This window comes from Microtus oregoni, unplaced genomic scaffold (genome assembly GCF_018167655.1).
Source record: "Microtus oregoni isolate MIOR12 unplaced genomic scaffold, Mior012 000007F_ref0000211, whole genome shotgun sequence".
Classification (NCBI taxonomy): domain Eukaryota; kingdom Metazoa; phylum Chordata; class Mammalia; order Rodentia; family Cricetidae; genus Microtus; species Microtus oregoni.
The window spans coordinates 54,138,695-54,161,688 of record NW_024543066.1 but is presented as its reverse complement, the minus strand read 5'-3'; the positions used below and the strand labels follow the sequence as shown (position 1 = coordinate 54,161,688).

The following is a 22,994-nucleotide window of genomic DNA, read 5'->3' as shown; positions in this document are numbered from 1 at the left end:
TCAGCAGGCCCACAGGAACAGCTGCAGAAACCGGGAACCACAGTTTGCTAGGCAAGGTCCGAGGGTAAGGGTGGGGCTCTGGACTGGAGAGCCCGCGTGCCTGGCTGAGGAAGAAGCTGCTGAAGCGGATCTATCTGCTGCTTTAAATGAATACCCAGGAAGGACCAGAGGGGCCAAAGTAATCAATGGAGAAAAGTCCCTGGCTGCCCTGCCTCAGTCAGATGCAGGTGTCGGGTGTAACATGCCCCAGCTGACAACACACACATCTGCAGGCAGACCCTCACCACTGCAGACACTAACAGTTCCATAGGATAATTTGGTGTTGTGCAAACAATACATCCCCAGTGTATTGCTAAGACACAGGTTCTTCTGTTAGCCAGGTCTGATCAAAGGTTGAGACAGCAGCCATTAGAATCAAAGTGCGAATATGATATGGTTGCTGCTGGCAGTGGGCCAGAGGGTGGGGGAGCCAGCACTGAGGGTGAGCAAGGGAGTGCAGGAAACCGCTGATACAGCTATTCCTAGACAGAGCCACGCCATTCAGAGGAAAGGCATGGGTTTGGTCCTGTGGAGCAGAATGGAGCAGGGTCTAGCTGTCTGGCTGACTTGGTGCTAGAGCCAGACTCTGTACAGAGGCTAAGGCTCTTACACACCAACAATTCAGTGTTAGGGGGAGGAGGAGTCAGAGGAGCCCACCCCAGAGTGGGGGGCTAGTGTGCCCTGTCACCTTCAACACTGCAGTACATACATATATCAAGATTCCCAAAGGGGCGGGGCAGGTCAGGAGATCGCGGTGCCCTGTGCCCGCCCATGAATCAGCTTCTGAAGCCATCTGGTAAAATGAAAGTACATTCACTAATGTAAAAATATATTTGTCTCTCAAGTCTGTAATGCAGTCCAGAATCAGTATCTCTGGCCTTCTAGAAACATTCATTTTACGCATGGCTTTGTCAACTTCTGCTGATAACAGTGCTATGAGAAGAATCCCGAGTGGACCAGGATGCTTTGCATTCATCCCTTCTAGGTCCGGACAAAGATGACCGTGACTTGTCCTCAGCTCTTCACACAGATACTCCATGTGGACAGAGCCAGACTCTGGGAACGCTTTACGGAGGGCAGACAGGAGTGTGGCTACATTCCAAGGAATGCTGCTGTACCCTGGCTAGGGCTCTGTGGGCCCCCACCACCGGCTCGGCTTGGGCACCTTCTCAGTTCCACATCTGGTTCTCAACTTTCCCGTGCCCAGGAAGCAAGTTCCCTGGCTGGCCAGCACAGTCTGTTGTTGGGCAGGGCTTGCCTGTCCCAACCATTCTACCATATTCCCACTGCCCTACAACCCCTGATCAGTTTTCAGCTCCTGTTCTTGTAAACATGTCATCAATCCTTTATATAACTCTTCCCCCTCTGGGGTGGGAAGGAGAAACCTCATCACGGGAAGGAATTCTGGGAGGGAAGACTAGGGGCCTGCAGGTCTACAGAGGTGCCATCATGAGTCCCCGACATGATTTACAGAGAACTGATGGGAATGTAATCAGATCCACAAGAGGTCAGTGTAGCAAACGAAAAGGAGATGCAACTCCACAAAACTAAACTGGAGGGACCAGGCGCCCCGGGGATCAGGGACTGGCTATGCCACACGGGGAACAAGTGCCCCTCTGCTTTGAATCTCTGTCTTTTTGCTTGGGAAAAGGGTGCGGGGAGGCTTGGCCAGACCCCACCTCGAAATCCCAAAGCAAGTGGGATAAATGGGAACCAAAGGTCTTGGTACCATCTATCATGGTTCCTCCATTGAAAATAAGGGGGGGGGTAGGGTTTAAGAAAAACAAAAGCCCCCAAACTCTGGCCCAATGTGATGAGGAATGCCACAAACTCCCTCTGACCCTGTGGGAAACATGCCCCACTGTCAGTCATTGGGCACTGGACAGAGATAAAAGTTCTTTTCCTCCTGGGGTTTGCTGATCCAGTTCCCATAGCCCATGTCCCGCAGGCTTTTCTTGAAGTAGTTCTTGGCTAACTCGTAGTCTCGGGCAGCTTTCTTGGCCTCCCCGTAGGAGAGCTGCAGTAGATCTCTCCGGGCACGGAAGGAGCACAGCTTCTTAAACTGAAGGAAAATGTTCTTCTTGGACACCCGAGACAACTCCTTCCCTGGTCTGGGGAAACAAAGGCATCGGTCATTCATCTAGAAGCAGGTGAGGTGAGGGCTAAGGTGTGAATTCTGTAGAAGGTGGATGGCCCTGAACTCCCGAGCGGCAGGCAGGGGCATGCCCTTGGGAGTGGCAGCAAGCCTGGTGGGCCTCTCTCGTGCCTTGCCTCCTTACCCATCCACAGTGCCTCTGGTGCCATCCAGGATCTCCAGGTCGTAGCCATCAGCCAAGCACCAGTTGACACTTGTCTCCTTGGTCTTTCCAGACTGCCTTTTGGAGTCATACACGCTCACTCGGCCGACCTAGGAACCCATGGAGTGATGGGAGAAAGGGAACCCTTTCAGAACAAAGGTTTGGGGGCAGGGCAGCAAGATTGCTGGGTAAGGAGTGTGAGGCCCTGGTCGTTCCCTTTGAGAGCTGCACTAACTTCACCATGGTTCAGATTGCACTTCGGACTGAGAGCTGAAGCCCAGACACCCAAAGGGAGCAAGCGCTTGCTCTTGGGACCCCAGCAAAGGCTTCCCCATCCATAACGCTTTGCATAAGGAGGTGTGTGTCAAGAGCAAAGAGAATGGGATTGGAGCACCTTGGGGTGGTTGACAATAAAGGGATAGCGGAGCCCGTCCTCAAATGCATTCCCATCTCTGGTCACACGGCAGCAGATGGCACGGGTCAGGTGCCCTTGGCTGAAAAGGTAACCTGGGTGAAAACAAAAGCAAGTTTACAACTGGGTCCGCAGAAAGTGCTGCCGGGAGGCAGAGGCACACAAGGAGCTGGGAGAGGAGAGCAGCTCCTTTGCTGTGAGACGCCTGACTGTGTCCACACAAGACACACAGGACATCAAATACCTAGGCTGGAGGAAAGGCAGAGGACTGGGAGAGGATGGGAAGGAGGACAGCAAGGCTCTGAGGGGCCTCGCTGCACCCCAGGACCCATGGGGTCTGGCATGTCTTTCCTCCATTTGCTTGCTGCCCACGCCCACCTTCCCTGCCATAGTAGACTGAGCACTTAGATTCTGTTCTTTTTTTTTTTTTTAAGATTTATTTATTCATTAAGTATACAATGTTCTGCCTGCAAGTATGACTGCACACCAGAAGAGGGCACCCGATCTCATTATAGATAGTTGTATGTCACTATGTGGTTGCTGGGAATTGAACTCAGGACTCCTGGAAGAACAACCTTAACCTCTGAGCCATCTCTCCAGCCCTAGATCCTGTTCTTAAGCGAAAAACCCAGCTCGCTTGGGAAGGGAGCCATAGGAACACAGGACAAATGGCTTGCTGGGATCTGGTCCAAGGACAGGAGGATTCCAGCTCCCAAAGTAACTCCCTTACCTAGTGTTACAGATTTCAGGTACACAGGCTGTAGGAAGTGAGTCAACAGTGCCCCTTGCAGGCCCAGCACATTCCAGCGTAGAATTTTGTCACTACAGGACATGGTACGGAGTCTTTCCCCAAGTCGGATGCCATCCCACGTGGGAACAATGTCACTGGACTCCACAGGAATTGTGCCTTCCCCTGCATGAGAGACTTGAGTTGGACTGATGAAGGCCACTGGATCAAACCATATCCTGGGCACACTATGTGTGCGCCCAAGGTATGGGCCATTGGCTGCTTATATTTTATAGCACCTACTATGTGCCCTACTATATGCTTGGTACTGAAAACCACATGATTAGGAGAACGAGACTTTGCCTCTTGCTGTGTTTATGGGATGGAAGGGAAGAAAGGGAGAGGGAAAAGACCAACAAATAGACATGTATGCAGAAACTCTGGGAGCTCGCAGTGCTCGGAAGACTTGAAGGAGCTATGACCAGGACAGCACAGAAATGGCGAGGGCACAGGAGTCAGGGAAGCTAAGCACAAGGGCGTGTGGCAGACAGAGACAGCAAAGGCCCCGAGGCAGCAAGGGGTCCAGTGCATCTGCAGCAGCAGGCTGAGAGGAGGAGTGTGGGGTCCTGTGGGAACCAAGTCCACTCCTAGCCTATACTGGCTGGCTTTGCATGTCAACTTGACACAGCTAGAGTCATCAGAGAGGAAGGAGCCTCAGCTGAGGAAATGCCCCCATGAGATCCAGCTCTAAGGCATTTTCTCAGTGATCAATGGGGGAGAGCCCAGTCTATTGTGGGTGGTGCCATCCCTGGGCTGGAGGTCCTGGGTTCTCTAAGAAAGCGGGCTGAGCAAGGCATGAGAATCAGGCCAGTAAGCAGCACCCTCCATGGCCTCTGCATCAGCTCCTGTCTCCAGGTTCCTGCCCTAACTTCCTTCAGTGATGAACAGTGATGTGGAAGTCTAAGCCAAATAAACCCTTTCCTCCCCAACTTGTTTTTTGGTCATGGTGTTTCATTACAGCAATAGAAACCCTGAGACATAGCCCTAGTTTTAATATGACCATTTAGTGTGTATATGTAGCAGGGGTGTGTACGTGTACTTGTTAGTATAGTGTATTTTTGTGTGTATGCAAGTAAACATACAAGTGTGTGCATGCAAAGGCTGACGTTGGCTGCCTTTCTTTGATCTCCACCTTTCTTTGAGGCAGGGTCTCTGAACACGAAGCTCACTCATTTGGCCAAATTCTCCTGCCTCCTAGCCTCCAGCAGGGCTCCAGGTGTGCACTGCCAAGGCTGGGCTCTGATACTGGCACTCAAGTCCTTGTGGCCTGCACAGCAGACATTTTACAACTGGGCCATTTTGCTTTTTAACCCAAGTACAAATGTTTGATCCTGAAGTTTTGGCCTTCCAGAGTTGGGAGTAGCTGCATACCTGGAAGGTTTGGCTTTGTTTCAGAACAGTTGTATGGAGCCACAATTCCTATGCCATATCACACAATCCACCATTTAAAACACACAAGTGTTTTTAAGCTTGTTCCATCATTACAACCAGTCTTTGAGCATTATGTCACCTTACAAAGAGACAAAGAAGTCTTTTACACTAGGAAGTCCCTTGCCTGGCAACTCCCAGTTCATATTCTATGTCTGTGCACCTGTCTAATCTGCCCCTTTAAGACGTGAAATCACATGATATATGTTCTTGTTGCCAAGGCCCACGTTGTGGCAGCTCTCAGAACAGCTCTTCCTTCCTATGGCAGGTAATAGTCCCTCACATGGACAGATCCCATTTATGTGGGTGTGGCTACCTGTGTTTGCTCCACTCTGGCCATCGTGACTAAGGCCATCATGAGCAAGCCTGCTCATGTGTTCCCGTGGACACACACCTTCACTCCTTAGGAGTACAACATGGGCTGTAGGGAGAGGAAGGGACCTGACTAACATCTGAGGACCATCTGGATGACACTGAAGTGTGAAGGGATAGGAAATACGTGAGGAGACACCGGGTAACAGAAGAGAGGATGCTGACAACACACATGCCAGCTTAGCGGACCCCACATCTGTCAGTCCTCTTCAGTCCTGCACACCCACATTGTCGGACACAGAGAGCGGCTCCTAAGCAGCCTGGAGATGCCCGGCTCTCCCAGGCCTCAGGCTTCCGCACAGAACCTGCTCTCCCTCTCACTGCCCACTGGCAGTCTCGCAGAGCCTGTGGAAGTAGAAGGGAGGTCACCTGTCACTCACCGTTCTCCACCTTGGTGCGAAGCTTGCCTTGCTTGGGATTTTCAAAGACAGGGTAATGGCGGGAGTCTGCGCTTTCCACAGCACGGTCGCTGCAGGATTTGTCAAAGAGGGCTCCGTCTCCACACGGCGCCGTGCTGCCAACAATGGCATTAGTTAAGACTCCCCCAGCAATCTCCCTCCAACTCACAGGTCCTGAGACCACTTGTCATCAAAGCCAGGAATGTTTTCTTAAGCCTATATGGGTACTGGGTGGCAGGAACGACTTTGCTCTCTGGGTATGCACCTCAGACACAGAGCAGACCTGGCTTACAGTACAAGGTCAGGAATTGGTACAGAGGAACATGTGGACATCCAAACCAGGGGTACAAACCTGATGTAGAGATGAAAAGAAATCGTCTTTTTTATCTGGAGCTTCTCTCCTCCCCTGGCAAGCTCAAATATGCTGTTCTTGGCAGTATGTTGGTTATACTTCATGAGCTCACTGTAGAGAAACCTACCGAAAAAAACTGGCTAGGAGGCAGCTCGAGTCTGGGCAGAGCAGAACACACCTCCACACTCTGCCCTGGGTTTGAACTCAGGTAAGGAAAGGCCTCCATGGGACAGCTTTCTGCCTCTCAGGTACAAGAGGGACTGAGAAGTTCTCCTCAGCAGACCTTGGCATTTCACTCCAGGCAGAATACACCGACTCAAGACCTTACAGGGCTAGCTGCTGCTTCTCCCGGACTCTGCCCTTCACCAACTACAGCAGAGCCCGAGAAGAAAGCCGGCAGAGGCAGAGCCTGAGCACAGGTTCTCACATGGAGAGAAAAGGCTGCTTCATTCCTCAGGCTTGAGGACGCAAGGGTCACTTTGTTTGGGAAGATGCAGTCAGGTCACAGAAGGGACTGCACATGACAGGCCCTATGGACGGCTGCCAATTTGCTGGGGTTTCAAGGTGAGTGGACTGGGAACCAGGAGGGCCCCGCCCCACAACAGCAAACGGCTGTGACCCTCTTGCTCACCTGATGAAGCCCCTCCGGGAGATGATCTCTGCATGGCAGTCGTTGACTGTCTCTCCCTTTAGGCTGAGCGAGTCCCCTTTCACACAGCGATTCCCTGGGCATCAAAACAAAACTGGAGCAGTCACAGAGTGCTGGTGAGGCAGGCCAAGACTACGGCAGAGGTTTTGGACTCTATGCACAGTGGCGCATGCCTATAACCTCAGCACCCGAAAGGCTGAAGTAGGAGGATGAGGTATTTGAGGCTAGCCTGAGCTACCATGCCTCCAAACAAAACAAATCCTAGTCAAACCCCAAACTCATTCCAAATCTGAGCAGATGCATCTGAAAGGAACAGAAATCTGAGCTCCAGAACTGGCGAGCTGGACCCAGAGTTGGACTCCACAGGCCCTGGGGCTATCTCTGCAGTGCTCACTGCTAAGACAATCCCTGAGTCAGACAGTGCTCACTGCTAAAACAATCCCAGAGTCAGACAGTGCTCACTGCTAAAATAATCCCAGAATCAGACAGTGCTCACTGCTAAAATAATCCCAGAATCAGACAGTGCTCACTGCTGAGACAATCCCAGAGTCGTACTCCACAGACCCTGGGGCTATCTCTGCAGTGCTCACTGCTAAGTAGCTAACTAAAGCAATCATAACAGCTCCAGCTCCAAAATGCTTCAGCATCATGCCAACTATTCTACCTATGTGGACTCTCTGGCCCATACCTTCGGACTTGCTCACAACGACTCCAGAGGGGTCAATGTCTCGGTCACTCACCTGTTCCCAAACTGACTACAACACCCATGTCCTCAGCGCTTCTCTTCATGATAATGGCAGCCAGGATCTTGCGGCCGAGCAGGGAGGGCTGGAAACTGTTGGTGAGAGCGTTGAAGCACCGGTGGCTCAGCATAGCCATCTGGTCGTGGAAGGTGCTACCAGTGAGAGGAAGCTGTGAGGACAGGAGCAGTGTCAGGACCCTGTGTGTCTGCTGACAAGGGAGCCATCTTTTCCCACCCCACATCTAGTATCCTAGCATGCACTCTACTGAGACCAAGACAGAAGCCTAGGGATAATTACGGCCAAGTGAAGAGCCGACTTCTTCTGGGCAGGAGCAAGCAGAACCCCACCACCCCTGAAAAGAGAGCACCAAAAGCAGATATCTTAACTGTCTTTGGATGTGCGTCTGGGGACCGGGAAAGGAGAAGCATAGTTCTTCTGAGACTGGCCCCTGTCACTGGGGTTACCTCTGCGAAACCCAACTGCTCTGCCTTTTCGCTTTCCCCGATCAAGACACGGAGGGCTGCGTCGGCTGCATCTTGCTTGCCTTGTTTCTTGCTGTGTGCACACACGGCTGGAAACCAGCGGCCCCCGACTTTCGCTTGGTAAACAAACCTTTGGGAAGAGAATGAGGATGAAAACAAGCAGTCCCCCCCCCCCCCCCAAGGCTGTGCGGGGAAGGCAGGCTTGCTTAGAATGAGGCCACTTTTGCAAACATAGGACCAGCTGGTCTCACTTGGAAGTACTCCTCAGATTCTGGTCATTCATGATTACATGGTTTATTTGTTTGTTATCCAGACGTCAGTTGTTCTATTTCTTAGTATTTCCCGCTAACCAGAATCATCAGAACTATAAACATATTTTAAAAGTAAATTTCATTCCATTACCATAAATGGGGAAACGGTGCCACTTCCCATAAACTGGAAGTGACTATAAAATTCATACAATCACTGGGCAGTGGTGGCACATACCTTAAATCCCAGCACTCAGGAGGCAGAGGCAGGCAGATCTCTTGAGTTCAAGGCCAGCCTGGTCTACAAGAGCTAGTTCCAAAGCTACAGAGAAACCCTGTGAAAAACAAAAACAACAACAAAAACCATTCATACAATCTTATTAAATTCTGTCTAGACATTGTGGTGTTACCTGCGAAGGCTCTGAGCTGTTCCTTATTAGAAGGGAAGCTGAGAGAGAACTGGAAATGGTTTCTTTACAAGCTGGGAAGATGCCTTACAAGTACAAGAACCGGAGTTATGCCCCCCTCCCCAAGGACCACCACCTCAAAAAAAAAAAGCTTCTCAGCATGCTTGCAGCTCCGGCAACAGAGGGAAGTGGCTCCCAGGGGCTGCAGCCTAGCTAGCCTATCCCAGCTCCAGGCCAAGCGACAGGTTCTGTGTCCAGATTTAAAAACAAAGAAACAAAAGAAGAAAAATAGATAGTAATTGAGGAATGACATATACGGACACAAAAAGGTTTCTTCTCAAGTGGAAATGAAGGATACCTGCCTTCCCACATGCTAGGTGTTCAGCACTCTGACTCCCCTCTCCAAGACTAGGGCCTCTGGAAGCCAACCAAGTGCAGTGCCATTTTCTGACTCTTAAAACTGTCTGATCTTACTTAAAGGACCCAATTTTGCTTCCTTGTGCCTCCTGACAACCTGGGAAAGGTGCATATGACAAGGTCTGCCTTAGGCCAAGAGCCAAGCTTTCACAAGGCATTATTTGTTCATTTCCAGCAGGTCTGAGACAGCTATGGGGGAGTGGAGGAGGGAGGGAGGAAGCGGACCAGGGGCTCTTAAGTAGGGAGGGGTCCCCATTGTTCCTGGGGCAGGCTCCCACAAATCCAGAGGGAAGTCAGAGCACAGCAGCTTGGAAACCTATTAGCTTTCTGTAGGATCCTGATGCAAACTTAGCACTAGGTAACCCACTGGGGCAAAGAGGCGCACGGCCTAGGCTTTGCCATCCACACTGAGCTTCTCACTGTCCTTCGGTTACAAAGCCGCTGAATGCATCTCCTCCTTTCTTTGCCCCTGCTGGTAGGTTTCTGCCAGCCAGTGGTCCAAATTCAGAACTAAGTGAGGGCAGCCTCTGCCTCTGGAGACCAGAAAGATTTTGTGGCCACTGTGTCTTTGGGAAGGATGAGCCTTGTCTACATACTTTTGTGTGTACAAACAGAATGTGTTTAAGCTGTTAATTGTGAAATTAGAATCCTTTAGAGCTGTGCATTCTTATATGGAAGCTACAAACCACATGAGGCTAAGTGACTAGAAGTTTCGACTGAGTGATGTATTCAGACCTCGGTCACGCTGGCCACATCTCAAGAGCTCAGTGAGTACATCCGGCTAGTGCTTAGGTTTTTAGCAGAGTACGCCGAGATCTTATTTTTATTTTCAATTGTGTATGTGCATCTGTGCAGTGCCTGAGAGGACCAGAGAGGGGTGCTGGGTCCCCTGGACGTTGGGGCCAGGTGGTGGGTGCTGGGAAATGAATGAGGCTCCTCTGCTGGAGTAGTCCACATTGTTAACTGCTGAGCTCTCTCCAGCCCCCAGGGGGAGTGAAACACAACAGTGACTACAAACAGTCTTTTGGAGACGTCCAGCATCTAGAGCAGCAGAGAAATGGGGTAGAGCCTGGAGGGAAGAAGGTCAAGACTCAGTCTCTCAAAGATGGGTAAGGGATCAATAAGCTAACACAGGCTGCAAGAGAGAGGAGGAGGAGGAGGAGGAGGAGGAGGAGGAGGAGGAGGAGACAGGAAACAACCAGTTCCCACGCACTCAAGGGGAGGGCCTGGACATGAGTATCTCTTCTCTCAAGTTGGAAGAAGCTATCAGTTCAGAGTGCCAACGGCAATTTAGGTGGCAATCTGAGGCAAAGGTCTGGAAGAGTGGACTCAAAGGAGAAAATAAAAGTTAGCAGGAAAGCGCAACTAAGGGACAAGAACGTGGTGAGGCTGTGAGCAGCGCACGCTCGGCGGGCTGTGTAAGAGGAGCGGGCCAAGCAAGCCATAGCCTTCCCTCAATATGAGTCCACTACTGGACTGGAAATGGCAATAAACTCTCCCCCCCTAAGCTGCTTTTGTTCCATGGTGCTTATCAGGGCACTAGAAATCCTGGCGAAGACAGGGCTTGGCTTCAGGGTAGGTAGTGTTTACTGAGACAGGAAGTCTTGGAGCTCTGCTTAGAATATGTCCTGTAGGTGTCTGACTGGAGTGGAAGGGTGTAACTGCACACAGGAGTTTTGAGAGGTCTGGGTTAGAGAGGCGCAGCCAGCACTTTCCAGCAGTTAGACGTTAAAAGCCAACAAGTTAGTCAAGGTCACCCAGAAAGAGAGGGAAAAGTGGGTGCGGCATTATTTACACAAAGGAAGGATCACCTGAGCAGGAAACAGACTGGTTACTAAATTAGCATTCGCCTCCCCAGGACAAGCCACAGGGCAAGTCCAACACTGTCACCGCCCTAAATCTGTAGCATCCTCCTAGCTTCCATCCTAGTGCTTAAGTTCTCACGTTCCAAGTGAATGACTGAGTTGAGAGAGAGGGGAATGCATGGACGCTCCACTATCATGTGACCAAGAGAGTGAGGCTGGCTGGAGGGGGGACAAGAGACCATGTCCTCTTTCCCAGCCAGCTTCCACACAGGATAAAGGTACCCCGAAATGGGGGTGCTCAGGGGCTCTTTTGGGCCCCTTTAGTTTGAGGGATCTAAATTGGGTTATGATCATCAAAGGGCTAATGTTCTTATTGTTTGAAAAGCTCTAAAAGACTAAAGAGTGACACTCTGGAGAAAATGGGTGTCAAACGAGGCAGTTCACAATGGAACACAAAGCCTTATGGACACAGAAACATCAATGGCAGTACTACTAAAAAAGACAAGTTTAAAATAGCAAGACATCAGTTTTAGTCAGTTTGTTTTTTGTTGGGGGAGGCACACACATACGGTGCATGTGCGGTGCCCAGAGACAATCTGTGAATCAGTCCTCTCTATTCTAATATGGGTCACAGGGATAGAGCTCAGGTCATCAGGGTGGGTACCCTTGCCCACTGAGTCATCTTGCTGGTCCAAAGATAATAATAAAAAAAAAAACAAAACAAATCTAAGCTGGGTGGTGGTGGCGCACGCCTTTAATCCCAGCACTCGGGAAGCAGAAGCAGGCGGATCTCTGTGAGTTCGAGACCAGCCTGGTCTACAAGAGCTAGTTCCAGGACAGGCTCCAAAGCTACAGAGAAACCGTGTCTCGAAAAACCAAAACTAAAATAAAATAAAAAACTACACACACATACAGACACACATAAAATGTTTGCCCACATGGATGGAAGTGTGCCACGTGTCTAGCGTTCATGGAGGCCAGAAACGGGAGTCAAATCCCCTGGAAGTGGAGCTACAGAGAGTTATGAGCTGCCCTGTGTGCTAAGAACCAAACCTGGATGTTCTGCAAGAGCTGCTAGTCTCCTAGCTTCTGATTCATCTCCCTAGTGCCCCTGCCCCATGCTATTTTTTTTATGAGATTTTTCATCTTAGTTACTTTTTAAAATTAAAAAATGGATGGGGGGGGCTAGAGAAACGGTTCCTCCAAGGATCTGTGTTTGATTCTCAGCACCCATACGGCAGCTTGCTAAAATCTCTAACTCCTGTTCCCAGGAATATGGCCCTTTTCTAGCCTTCACGGGCACTGCGAACACACAGTACACAGACAGACACGTAGGCAAAACATCTACACACGTAAAATAAAGATCTTTACAGAAAGGGACTCGAAAAGGGATGAAAAGGAGAGAAACTCTTCATTGAATAATCTTTCAACCACTTGAATAATTTTTGTATGAAACTAAAGGCTCCCACTCTGGAACAGTGACAGAACTCTCCAAATGGCTGACCCACTGTCTTTATCAGGCTGTGCAGACACCCTATTCACAGTCAATGCGCATCATTCTTACATTGGCTCACAGGCCACCTGCAGGGATATTTTATTTGTATTTTAATAAATAAAGCTTGCCTGAAGATCAGAGAGTGAAACAGCCATACTGATCAGCCTTACAGACCAGGCAGTGGTGACACACACCTTTAATCCCAGTAGCCACACTAGTTTGCCATAGAAAACTCTGGCGGTAGTGGTGCGTGCCTCTAATCCCAGCACTAGAGAGGAATATAAAATGGGAGGAGACAGCTCTCAGACACAGTCTCATTCTGAGGTTCCTGGAGGCAGGATCACCATTTTGGACTGAGGTAGAGAAAAGAGCTAGTGGCTGGCTGTTTTGCTTTTCTGACCTTCAGGCTGAACCCCAATTTCTGTCTCCCAGTTTTTATTAATTGTGCCACAGCCACCCTCCCCCGCTGACACACGGTTGCTGCCAGGACTAAGACACTCACTTGGGTTCATGAGGAGGTCCAGACTGGTCAATCAGCTTGAACTCAGCAGCAAAGCCATGGGAGCGGGCATACTCTAACAGGCCACCCACGGGGTTGGTGTTCAGGTACCTCACGAGCTCACCAATCCTCCTGATCTTGTTAGGTGCCGCAGACTCATCGAGTGATTCCGTGTTCGCACCTCCAGACTGAGGGAGAATTAACCGGGGAGGAACCAGCAACAAGTCAGAAAATTCAGAGGGGCTCAGAGACACCCCAAATCTGCCCATGCTGTAACCTGTAGAACCGTACCCCACCTGGTCATCAGCTGAATTGGCTGCCTCCTCCTGCAGAGCCTTCATGGCTTCCTCTGCGGCCATCTGCTTTGCTACTTTCTTGCTGGGGGCACTCACAGTGGGGAAAGTCTGGGCTCCGACTGCTACACAGTACTGGAACCTTGGAGGAGACGAGGCAAAGGACACAGATGCTGGGCTGAGGGGATCTGCTCACCCTTGTCAGGCTGCCGTCCTCTTGAACTACTTGTAGCTTACACAGCACTTCTGCAGAGTTTATTTTGGCCTTGGTGAGTTAGTGTGCCCCGCCCACTCACTGCCCCAGGGTCTCCTGACTTGGCTATACTCGCACACACGTCACTCCTCGCCCTCCAGGAAGCCTTCTTTGAACAAGCATGCACAGAACCCCCAACAGGGAGCTGCTAAGGCATGCCCAGGTCCTCAATCTTTCTGCTCCAACAGTGACCGCCACGCTGCCCACGTTGTGACCCTACCTAGTCCTCGGTCCCTTCGAACTCCTAATCCCAGATTCTCTGCTTCATAGCAGCAGCCAGGCCCTGAAGGCCCTTTCCAGACTGTAGCAGGAGAGACCATAAAGAGGGAGGACGTCTCATCTCCGAGGCTGCAGGGGAGGTGCCTTTCCTACACTGGGGGAGACCTCCACAGTAGGCACCACACAGAGGACATACTTGGGGTCATGGGCAGGGCCTTCTTTGGACAGGAGACGGAATTCGCAGGAGTTCCCTAGCTTGTGCATACACTCGAGCAGCGTGGTCACTGGGCTCTTTCCAGAGAGCAAGGGTGTTGCTGAGGAGCTGGAGGTCTGGGACTCTGCTGCCTGGAGAAAAGAAGAAAACACTAGACAAAACACAGAAACAAAACTCTCACCAGATTACCCGAGAAGAGGGCAGTGGGCTGTTGAGACTTTCTCTCCCAACTCCTGGTTTTGTTGAAACAAAGTCTCTTGCTATAGCCCAAGCTAGCCTTGACCTCAAAGCAATCCTGCCTCAGTATGCCAAGTGCTGCAATGACAGAGTCACTGCACCCAGCTAAGTTGTTCTTTTAGACACCTAAATGTGAGGAGTGGCTTCCAAAGGAGCTACTGTGGGCACAGGAAGGGGAGACTTATCTCCTAAAACAGGCAGGAGAGTGGATTTAAGGTCTGTGATGGTTGGTTTTGTGACCTGACACAGCTTAAAACCAAAGAAAAGGAGCCTCCTGAGGTGCTATCTGGGTCAGACTGGCCTGTGGGCACGTCTGAGGAATTGTTTGGATAATTTAGCTGACTGAGGAGACAACCCTAAATGCTAGCAGCCCAGATAAAAGGAAACGGGCAATGACAGCTTGGTGTTTTTGCCTTCACTCTCAGTGAGGAGTTCATCCGTGCTGAAGCTGCTGCCGCTACCTCCTTCCCTGACATTAGAACTGGCTTTTCTGGATCAGAGCAGCTCTCCAAGAAGAACTGCTCTGGCCTTCAGTGCCAGGTTCGAACTGCCAAAGTACCCAGCCTCAGGGACTCATCAATTCCCAGTTTTCAGTCTCCCAGCTTTAAGACAGCCCTCACTGGGCCACTCTGACCATACTGTGTACCTATCCAAGAAATCTTCTTTTAATTATTTGTTATATAAGTTCTCTTCCTCCAGAGAACCCTGATTTGGATCTTTCCCCTGACACTACAAATACCATGAGACCAGGATGGTGGAAGGGGAGCAGGCTAAGAGGGAAGGGGAGACAGGGGGCACGAGGAAGGGTAGGTGCTGCTTCAGGAGACTGTTCCAGAACAGCTCCTGGAGTCTGTCACACAACAGCCAAGGGTTACTGTCCCCAGGGAAGAACACCTACCTTCTCTGAGTCCTCCTCCATGGGACAGGGGGATAATTCTTCTGGTTTTCCACTGTCTTTAGCTTTGGCTTCCCGAAGCAGAATCGCCATGGCCTTCATTGCTGCATCCTGCTTGGCCACTTTCTTGCTGCCGGCTTCAGCTGGAGGAAACTCTCGGCCATTGATGACAACCTGGAATTTAAATCTTGGTGGAAAGCGATTAGATATGTCAACACCAGGCTGGGTCATCCCTCTGCTCATTCAGAAGAGATCTCTATCCGGAATGTTCTGCTATACTGAGTACTTTTCAGGGTCTCTATCTCTACACAGCCCTGGATGACCTGAAGCTTTCTATATAGACCAAACTGGCCTCGAATTCAGAGGTCCTCCTGCCTCTGACTTCTGAGTATTAGGAATGGAGGCGTGGCCACCACACCCAGTGGTGTTTTACTTTAGCTTGTGAGCTCGTGCAACTCAGAGACAACATGTGGGAATCAGCTCTTCTTTCACCTCACAGGTTCAGAGAGCTGAGCTCAAGCTGTCAAGCTTGGTGGCAAGTATTTTCACTTCCTGAGCCATCTTGCTGGTCCACCACGTTTTAGAGACACGGTTTTGCTCTATGGCCCAGGCTGGCCGAATTACACATCCTCCTGCTTCTGCCTCCTGAGTGCTGGGATGAAAGGTGTGTGCCACCACTGCCCAGCCCACTATCACTTCTAAACATGAAAGCGGATAAAGTGCACAAAAGAGATATGTGAACAGCCTTGTTAACAAGCCCAGAACTTTACCCTAGCCGACTGTGGACCCGCCTCCTCCATGGAGGTGCAACAAGACAACAAAGATAGTGTAATGCCCCTTCTCCAGTTCCCAGACACCACAGCAGAACCTGCCCCGGGGGAAGGGAGGAAGGGGTGCTGGCTATGAGAGGAGGAACAGGAGGCTGGAGGGGCAGGCCTGCTGTTTAGGTGGGTGTTGTGTCCCAGGTCACTGTAGCAATCTGCCCTTCTTTGATTGCTTGTGCAGTGCTACAGCTGTCTGTCCCAGGTCTGAGATGAAAACCAAAACACTTGATCCTAGACCTCTGGTCTTAGCCTCGGGGTCCTTTGCTCAAGCTTTTAAATCTCAAGCCGGATCCACTCATTCATAGGAGGTCAGATCTCTTACTTAGCAGGTCTTCAAAACCCTTAAATATAATATAATGTCATTTCTTTTCATTTTTCCCCTTTGAGGCCGAGTCTTACTATATATTAGCCGGGCCAACCTGGTACTCAGCCTGAGAGCTGGGGTCGTGGCTATGTGCCAACACGCCCGACAGCATGCAAGTTCCTTACATAGCTGAAGTCCAAAGAATGACCAACAGCAAAACCCACGCTTTCCCTTAACTCTCTGGAGGGGTGCTGAGAGAAACCATGATAGCCCCTCATCCCAGAATGGGCCCTGGCTCTGTCAGTTTGGGGAGCACACCCCTTTCTTTACAGTTCTCCTGCAGCGGTAACTTGGTATCATGAAGGAAGTTAAGGAGGAAACAGGTCACTGTAGGGAGCCCTCACCCCTAGAAACCAGGGGTCACACATCAGATAGCCTACAGCTCAGATATTTGCGTTATAATTCATAACAGCACCAAATGTACAGTTATGGAGTAAAAACAAAGTAATTTCATAGTTGGGGTCCCCACAACACAAGGAACTGTATTAAGGCTCGCAGCATTAGGAAGGGTGCGAAGCCTGGCCAGCTGCCTGAGCATGAGCCTGTGAGTGCAGCCCCACTACCCGTGCTGGGGAAGTGTGCAAAAGTACAGGTACCCCTGCGATAAGACTGGCAGGCAGCTTTCTGTGTGACACACCCTTTCTTTCCCTCCCAGCCGAGGCTGGGGTGGAAAGTGTACCTGCTGCTGCCGAGCAAGAGCTGTTATTCTGGCCTGCTCTGGTCCACCTGCTCCTACACTCCTCTTGAGAGCTTCAGTCTGGCAGGGATGGGGACAGAAGCAGTCTGTGTCACCTCTGGGTGCCCAAGAGCCAGTCATCTCTAAGGAAGGTCACTTCAGCCAAGAGAGTCAATCTCTCTTTGCTCAGCCAGGATTCTGGCTACCCTGAGGTCTCTTTTCCCTGACTAGCACTTAGAGAAAGGACCAATCAAGGATGATTTAGCCAAAAGCGGAAACGAGAGAAGGCAAAGACAGGAGCCACCAAGGCCACCCACTCACAGTGAGCTGAGACAGTGCAGGAGCCAAAGCACCTGCAGCACTAGGCACGATCCTGGGTGGTGTCTTACCGAGGTTCATGGGACGGTCCACTCTGCTCTATCAGGTTGAAATCACAGGTCTGACTAGTGAACTGAGCATACTCTAAAAGCCCGCTGACAGGGTTCTTCAGCTGGCATTCAGTCAGCTTCTTGTATGGTGAACACCGTGGCAAGACAGGGCTGTAGAAGGAGGGCATCTCCATGATGGCTCGAAACTCACCTGGTGCTGTGTGGATACTATTCAAGTTATCTGGGATGTCATCTGTGGCCCACTGGCCGTTTTCAGAGTCAACATACCCTGCTCTAGAGGGGCCACTGTGATAAGCGTGTGGCCGCAGCCTCACTGGTCCTGGTCTGGCCTCATACCTACTTTCATACTTTGTCACAGGTTCCTGGCCATTCTCCACTCTTTTGGGGGTTGCCATGCTGCTGGAGGCACCCGATGGGGGCGAATGGCAGGTGGGGAATGAGGTGCTTCTGGTAGCCTCTGGGACAGCAGCTGGGACACTGTGTGTACTTCTCTTGATCTGCAGCCTCTCCCGCTTCTTGTCCGTCAAGTCCCAGGTGGGAGGCGTGGCCCCTTGCCTGTGGACATCGCCTTGCCTTTCCAAGTCAATCAGTACCGCATTCACATCCCGGGCCTTGGCCAGGCCAACGTTCTTAGCCAGGTTCAGGGCAGAGGAGTTCGGCACATTGAACAGGTAGTCACAGATTTTTTCCTTGATCTCCGCCATGTCAAGAAGCTCAAGGGGTCCTTCTAAATCAGAGGCAGGGTCTCCGTCTTCACTGTTCAAACCAGGTTCTTCTTGAGGGACTTCCTGGCCACAACTGACTGGATTCACAGTTTTAGGGGGCTGAGTCCAAGCCTGATGTGGGGGTGCAAGGCTCCACAAAGGAGGAGTTCCTACTTTTCTACGCAGCTTCCCCTTCCTCTCCAGGGAGTACAATACACGATTGACCTCCTTCTTTGGGACCCTGAGCTCTCTGGCTAGTACCTGAGCGCTGATGGCCCGCCCCTCTCCAAGCTCCTCCAGGCGGCCTAGGATCTTCTGCTCTGGATTCTGACTGATGCTCAGCTCCTGGAAGTGAGAGCAAAGTCTATCATCCGCTCTCCATGGCAGACTTGTGCTGTGTGGGGGAGGAAGTGGCAGTCCTATGTGGAAGCCCTGACTCCTAGGAGTCACTCTCCTGGGGAAATTCCAGGTTTCCAGTTGCTTGCCTTGGGAAGGTGGCCCTGGGAACCGTGGCCAGTGTCCTGGGAAGAATGGCGGCAGCGACTGGGGCTGGTGTCCAATCAAGGGTGCTTCTGGGAGCCGGCCTTTAAGAAACTCTATCTGTTGGAGCTGGAAACTCCTGGGGTAAGACTCGGGCACACGTGGCTGCAGGTGTCTCCAGCTGCTATGCTCATAGCTGGGGTCCAAGCAGGGGCGTGTCTGGTAAGGGAATACCCCTGTAGAAGACAACATGGAGGCCAGAGCTTGAGTTAGAGTCATGCATGAGCCTGTCATCCCTCCAGTTTCTGCCTGGGCGAGCTGTTCCCGAGTCCTAACAGGCAGGGTAGCTGACTGAGCCTATGTTCTCACAGGGTGACTCCAGTCCACACTGGCTACTGCTGGTAAGCTCATCAGGGAGCTCAGAGAAGAAGGGGACAAGCCACATACTGCCTTCTTAGGCCTCAGAGAGGCCTCCAGCAGCTTAACTCTCCCCCTTGTAACCGGAGTTCAAGGGGATGGAAAAACCTTCTACTCACTCCAAATGACCCTTCTAAAACTAGAAAACACAGCCAAAAAGACGGCTCAGTGGGAAGGGCGCTTGCCATGGGACCTGGTGACCCGAGTTTGATCTTGGAGATAGAAGCGGTGGAAGAGAAGTGACCATCCTCAGATTACCATAGATGCAGGACAGTATCTGCACTATATAATAAATAATATATAAATATATAATATATATAAATAATTATACCAATATATCTCAATAAATATATAAATAACTATAAAGTTGAAAAACAAGCAGATGGTATTTTAGAAAGAAACGCAACCCTGGAGTAGAGAGGAAAATGGGGCTCAGCGTGCAGGAGGGCAGCCATGTGGGTCAGGCTCCCCACCACAACACAGCACTTTACAGTCTCTCAGACCTTGACCTGGAGATGATCTTGCCAAGCAGGATTTAAGACTGGGTGAAACTGAAGCGCATGTCCCTCTCCCAGCTGAAGGAGGAGTGACTAGTAGGGGCCATCTCCATGTGATGAAGGGCCCTCAGAGGCTGGCCTGTTAGCCAGCTGGGCCTGGAGGATCAGAATTTAGTTTTAGGGAAGCCAGAGAGTCGCTGCCCAAAAGCAGCACGTGATCTTCCTTCCCTCTTGAGATGGCACCCGGGCTCGCCTGAACATGGGAACAAGCAGTGTTGGTCTCTGCACCTTCCCCAGCTACCCCAGAGGCAGCATCCATCCCATGGACACCCTGCTGGAGCACGCATGTCATGGGACGGGAGCATGGCTCTGCTTCCTTTCCCCGGCTCGCACACTTGGGAGGGATGTTTGATGCACTCACAGCGTTCCTCTGATTCTCTCCATCAGGACTGGGGATCTTACCATCCTAATCACTACTGTGGTACCTCACCTCCTGTATCAGTGACCTCCACATGATGTCTTTGCCTAGTGACCCTACCAATACCACCATTATGTAATTTGGGTCTCTGCTAAATTGTCAAACCTTGAACCTCTTTTCTGGTAGCCAGTAACCATTTTCTTGAAGAGGGTAGATAGCTCTGAGCAGTATTTCCTGAACTAAAGTCTGAACAAACACCACCACCTCTGGCTCCTCATTCTGCACCACGTGATGCAGAATGAGCGACCCAATCACACAGTTCAATAACGGGGGCTGTAGGAGATTTCTGATTGGCTCTTTGAGTGAATCTGGGGAAAAGACATTTTCATTTCAGAGACATTAACGTCAGTTTCTAGGTAAATACTTTTTAAGATTTATTTATTTTATGTGTATGGGTGTTTTGCCTGCATTTATGTCTGTGCATCACATGTGTGCCGGGTGCCCAAAAAGGACAAAGGTCCTCAGAACTGGAGTTACAGATGGCTGAGACCTAACAGCAGCCATTGCCCTTAACTTCTGAGACATCTCTCCAGTCCCTAAATACAATCTTGATTTAAATGGCTACTTTCAAACAAAGTCTGGCAAATATGAGTGCCTAGTTACAAAACAGCTGAATAAATTGAAATATACACACACTATGGATCATTAGTCACAGTTTTTAAACATATATGTTGGATATATTCTGTCTCTGACTCTCTCTCTCTTTAAAGAGACGGGGTTTCTGTGTAGCCCTGGCTGTCCTCGAACTCACTATGTAGACCAGGTTGGCCTCGAACTCACAGAGATCTGATTCCCCTGCCTCCTGAGTGCTGGAATTAAAGGCGTGTGCTACCACACTGGCTACATTTGCATTCTGACCACAGAAATTTTGGGTATATATTAAAAGTGTGAATGGACGAGTACATATTGGTTATACTTACTTCTACTAAGAAAGAGAAAACCCAGAAGAGTGCACACACACACACTAGTATGATTAAAGATAAAAAGAAACAGTAATGAATTTACTGAGTTACTTTGGGAAGGTAGGACTACAGAAGGAATTATTTATTCTGTCTTTTTACCCCCAAAAGTCCCCTAAAGACCAATTCCCAATTGAGAACAGCTGCAGACAGTCATTTAATGGGACATAGTCTTTAGTCACTATATATAAACATATACATATATACACACACATACACATATATATACACATACATATTCTATGTGTTCCATGGTGTGCATATATTTCACATATACTTGCATACATGCATTTTCTTCAAGTCAGATGTCCTCAGTGTTTTTAGAAAGGACTTTTAAAAATACAACATTAAGGGCTGGGGCAATGACCTGGTGGGTAAAAGCACTTGCTGCACAATTCTAAGGGCCCGAGTTCCACAAAAAGCCTGATGTGTAGTATGAGCAGCAGTAATTTCAGGACTCCTAAGCATATAGGGGACCAAGAAGAAATTCCTGGAAGCTTGAGGGCCAGCACTGAAAACAAGAGACCCTGTCTCAGACAAGGTGATGGTGAGGAGCCAACCCTGGGGCTGTCCTTTCACCTCCAGACAGGAGCACATGTGTGCGTGCACATCTACAAATTAAAAGCTGGCTTTTTGGGTAGGTTTCCTGAGATAATGTCTCACTCTGTAGACCAGGCTGGTCTCGAACTCACAGAGATCCACTTGCTTGCCTCTGCCTCTTAAGTGAGGGGATTAAAGGCGCCTGTCACCATGTCCTGAAAAATTAAAAGTTTTAAAAGTATACACACACACACACACACACACACTTTTAAACTATAGCTCAGGGGCTGGAGAGATGGCTCAGTGGTTAAGAGCATTGCCTGCTCTTCCAAAGGTCCTGAGTTCAATTCCCAGCAACCACATGGTGGCTCACAACCATCTGTAAAGAGGTCTGGCACCCTCTTCTGGCCTTCAGGCATACAGACAGAATATTGTATACATAATAAATAAATAAATATAAAAAAAAAAAAAAAAAAAAAACTATAGCTCAGTGGTAGAGTGCTTGTCTACCAAGTGTGAGGCCATGGTTCATCTCAAACAGCTTTTTAAAACTGGAGGGATAAACCTGGGTGGGCCATGCCCTCAATCCCAGCACTAGGGAGGAGGAGTGCTCTCAAAAAAGAAACCACCATCACTCAACCAAGATAAAGAACATTTCTACTTCCACCAAAGTTTTCTCCTTCCCCTCTGCGTTCCACCTTTCCTCCACTTCCAGCCTTCAGTGCCAAGCAGCAGTTTCCGTCCTCAAATGTCTCATTCAGTGCCACACAGCATGAGCCTTCTGAACAGAAGAACACCACAGCACAAGAACACCATTCCTTACTTCAGCGCTAGCAGAATTCCACTCAGCCTGCAGGTTATCTGAAGGCTGATTTAAATTTCCTAGGAAACCGAAAGTGAGCAAGGAAGAAGGTCCCCAAGGCAAGAAAAGCAGCTCAAACGCTGCTACAGCGGATCAGCGAGGGTCAGAGGCCCTAGCAGAAGGGAAGGGGTGTTTGCCTTGGCCTGGGTTCTCAGGGTCGGGCTCAGACCCAGTTCACCTTCTCCCACGCCTCCATCCTGCGATTGTTCAAAGCTGTAACAACTAACTGAATACAAAGCACCAGAGAGCAAGAGCTGCTGGATGAGGGTGCACACGACCCGTGCAACTCACGCTCCACAAGCCCAGCACCGCCGGGGTGCAGACCCCATGGGCTTACCTGCGGGTCCCCTGAGCCCCTGGGACATAGCGCCGGCCAGGCCCCCACCTGGGCCGCAAGATGGCTCCCCAGAGTTCGCTTTCGTTTCCTTGAAAAGCTTCCCCGCCCGACGACGGGGCCAGGGGGAGGGGTTTGCTCTCAGCAGCGGCGCAGCATCCCGCCCACCCCAAGAGCTGGACTGCCGCCGCAGCCACGCCCTTCACCGCCACTCAGCCTTTGCTAGTAACGCACTATTCATTCATATACATGTCGTTATCTGAGAGCTGGGGTGCAATTTATGTACAGGACAAGCTAATTTTTGCTCATAATATTCTAAAAGCTTCATTCGGGCTCAACAGCGCCCCTCTACCCAGTGAGGAAGTTCCTTTCCCGTGTTTAATCCCCATCACTTACGAGATTTACAAGTCTGTCCCTTCCTAGAGTGGCCCATGCGCCCCGATAAAACTCCTTCCTTTCCGACCTTTGCATATTCTATTACTTGGCCTAGAATGTTCCTCCTTTTCCTTGTTTTGGATTTTTTGAGACA

At 50.3% G+C, this 22,994-nt stretch overlaps 1 protein-coding gene across 2 annotated transcripts; it reads right to left on the bottom strand.

Moving 5' to 3' along the window:
• Positions 1 to 851: 851 nt before the first annotated feature.
• On the bottom strand, positions 852 to 22,516 carry Adar (adenosine deaminase RNA specific). Of its 2 annotated transcripts, none has more exons than XM_041655590.1 (15): positions 22,469 to 22,516; positions 17,195 to 18,614; positions 14,945 to 15,128; positions 13,792 to 13,940; positions 13,127 to 13,265; positions 12,834 to 13,018; positions 7,864 to 8,089; positions 7,475 to 7,646; positions 6,717 to 6,810; positions 6,086 to 6,208; positions 5,716 to 5,849; positions 3,479 to 3,661; positions 2,731 to 2,843; positions 2,319 to 2,446; positions 852 to 2,150 (listed from the first exon to the last, which is right to left on the bottom strand). In XM_041655590.1, exons 1-15 carry the CDS (start codon positions 22,494 to 22,496, stop codon positions 1,904 to 1,906), a joined length of 3,525 nt encoding a protein of 1,174 aa, XP_041511524.1. In that variant the 5' UTR covers positions 22,497 to 22,516; the 3' UTR covers positions 852 to 1,903. The 2 variants fall into 2 exon arrangements, with proteins under 2 accessions (XP_041511524.1, XP_041511525.1); XM_041655591.1 differs by having other exon boundaries at positions 7,942 to 8,089.
• Between the last annotated feature and the right edge of the window lie 478 nt (positions 22,517 to 22,994).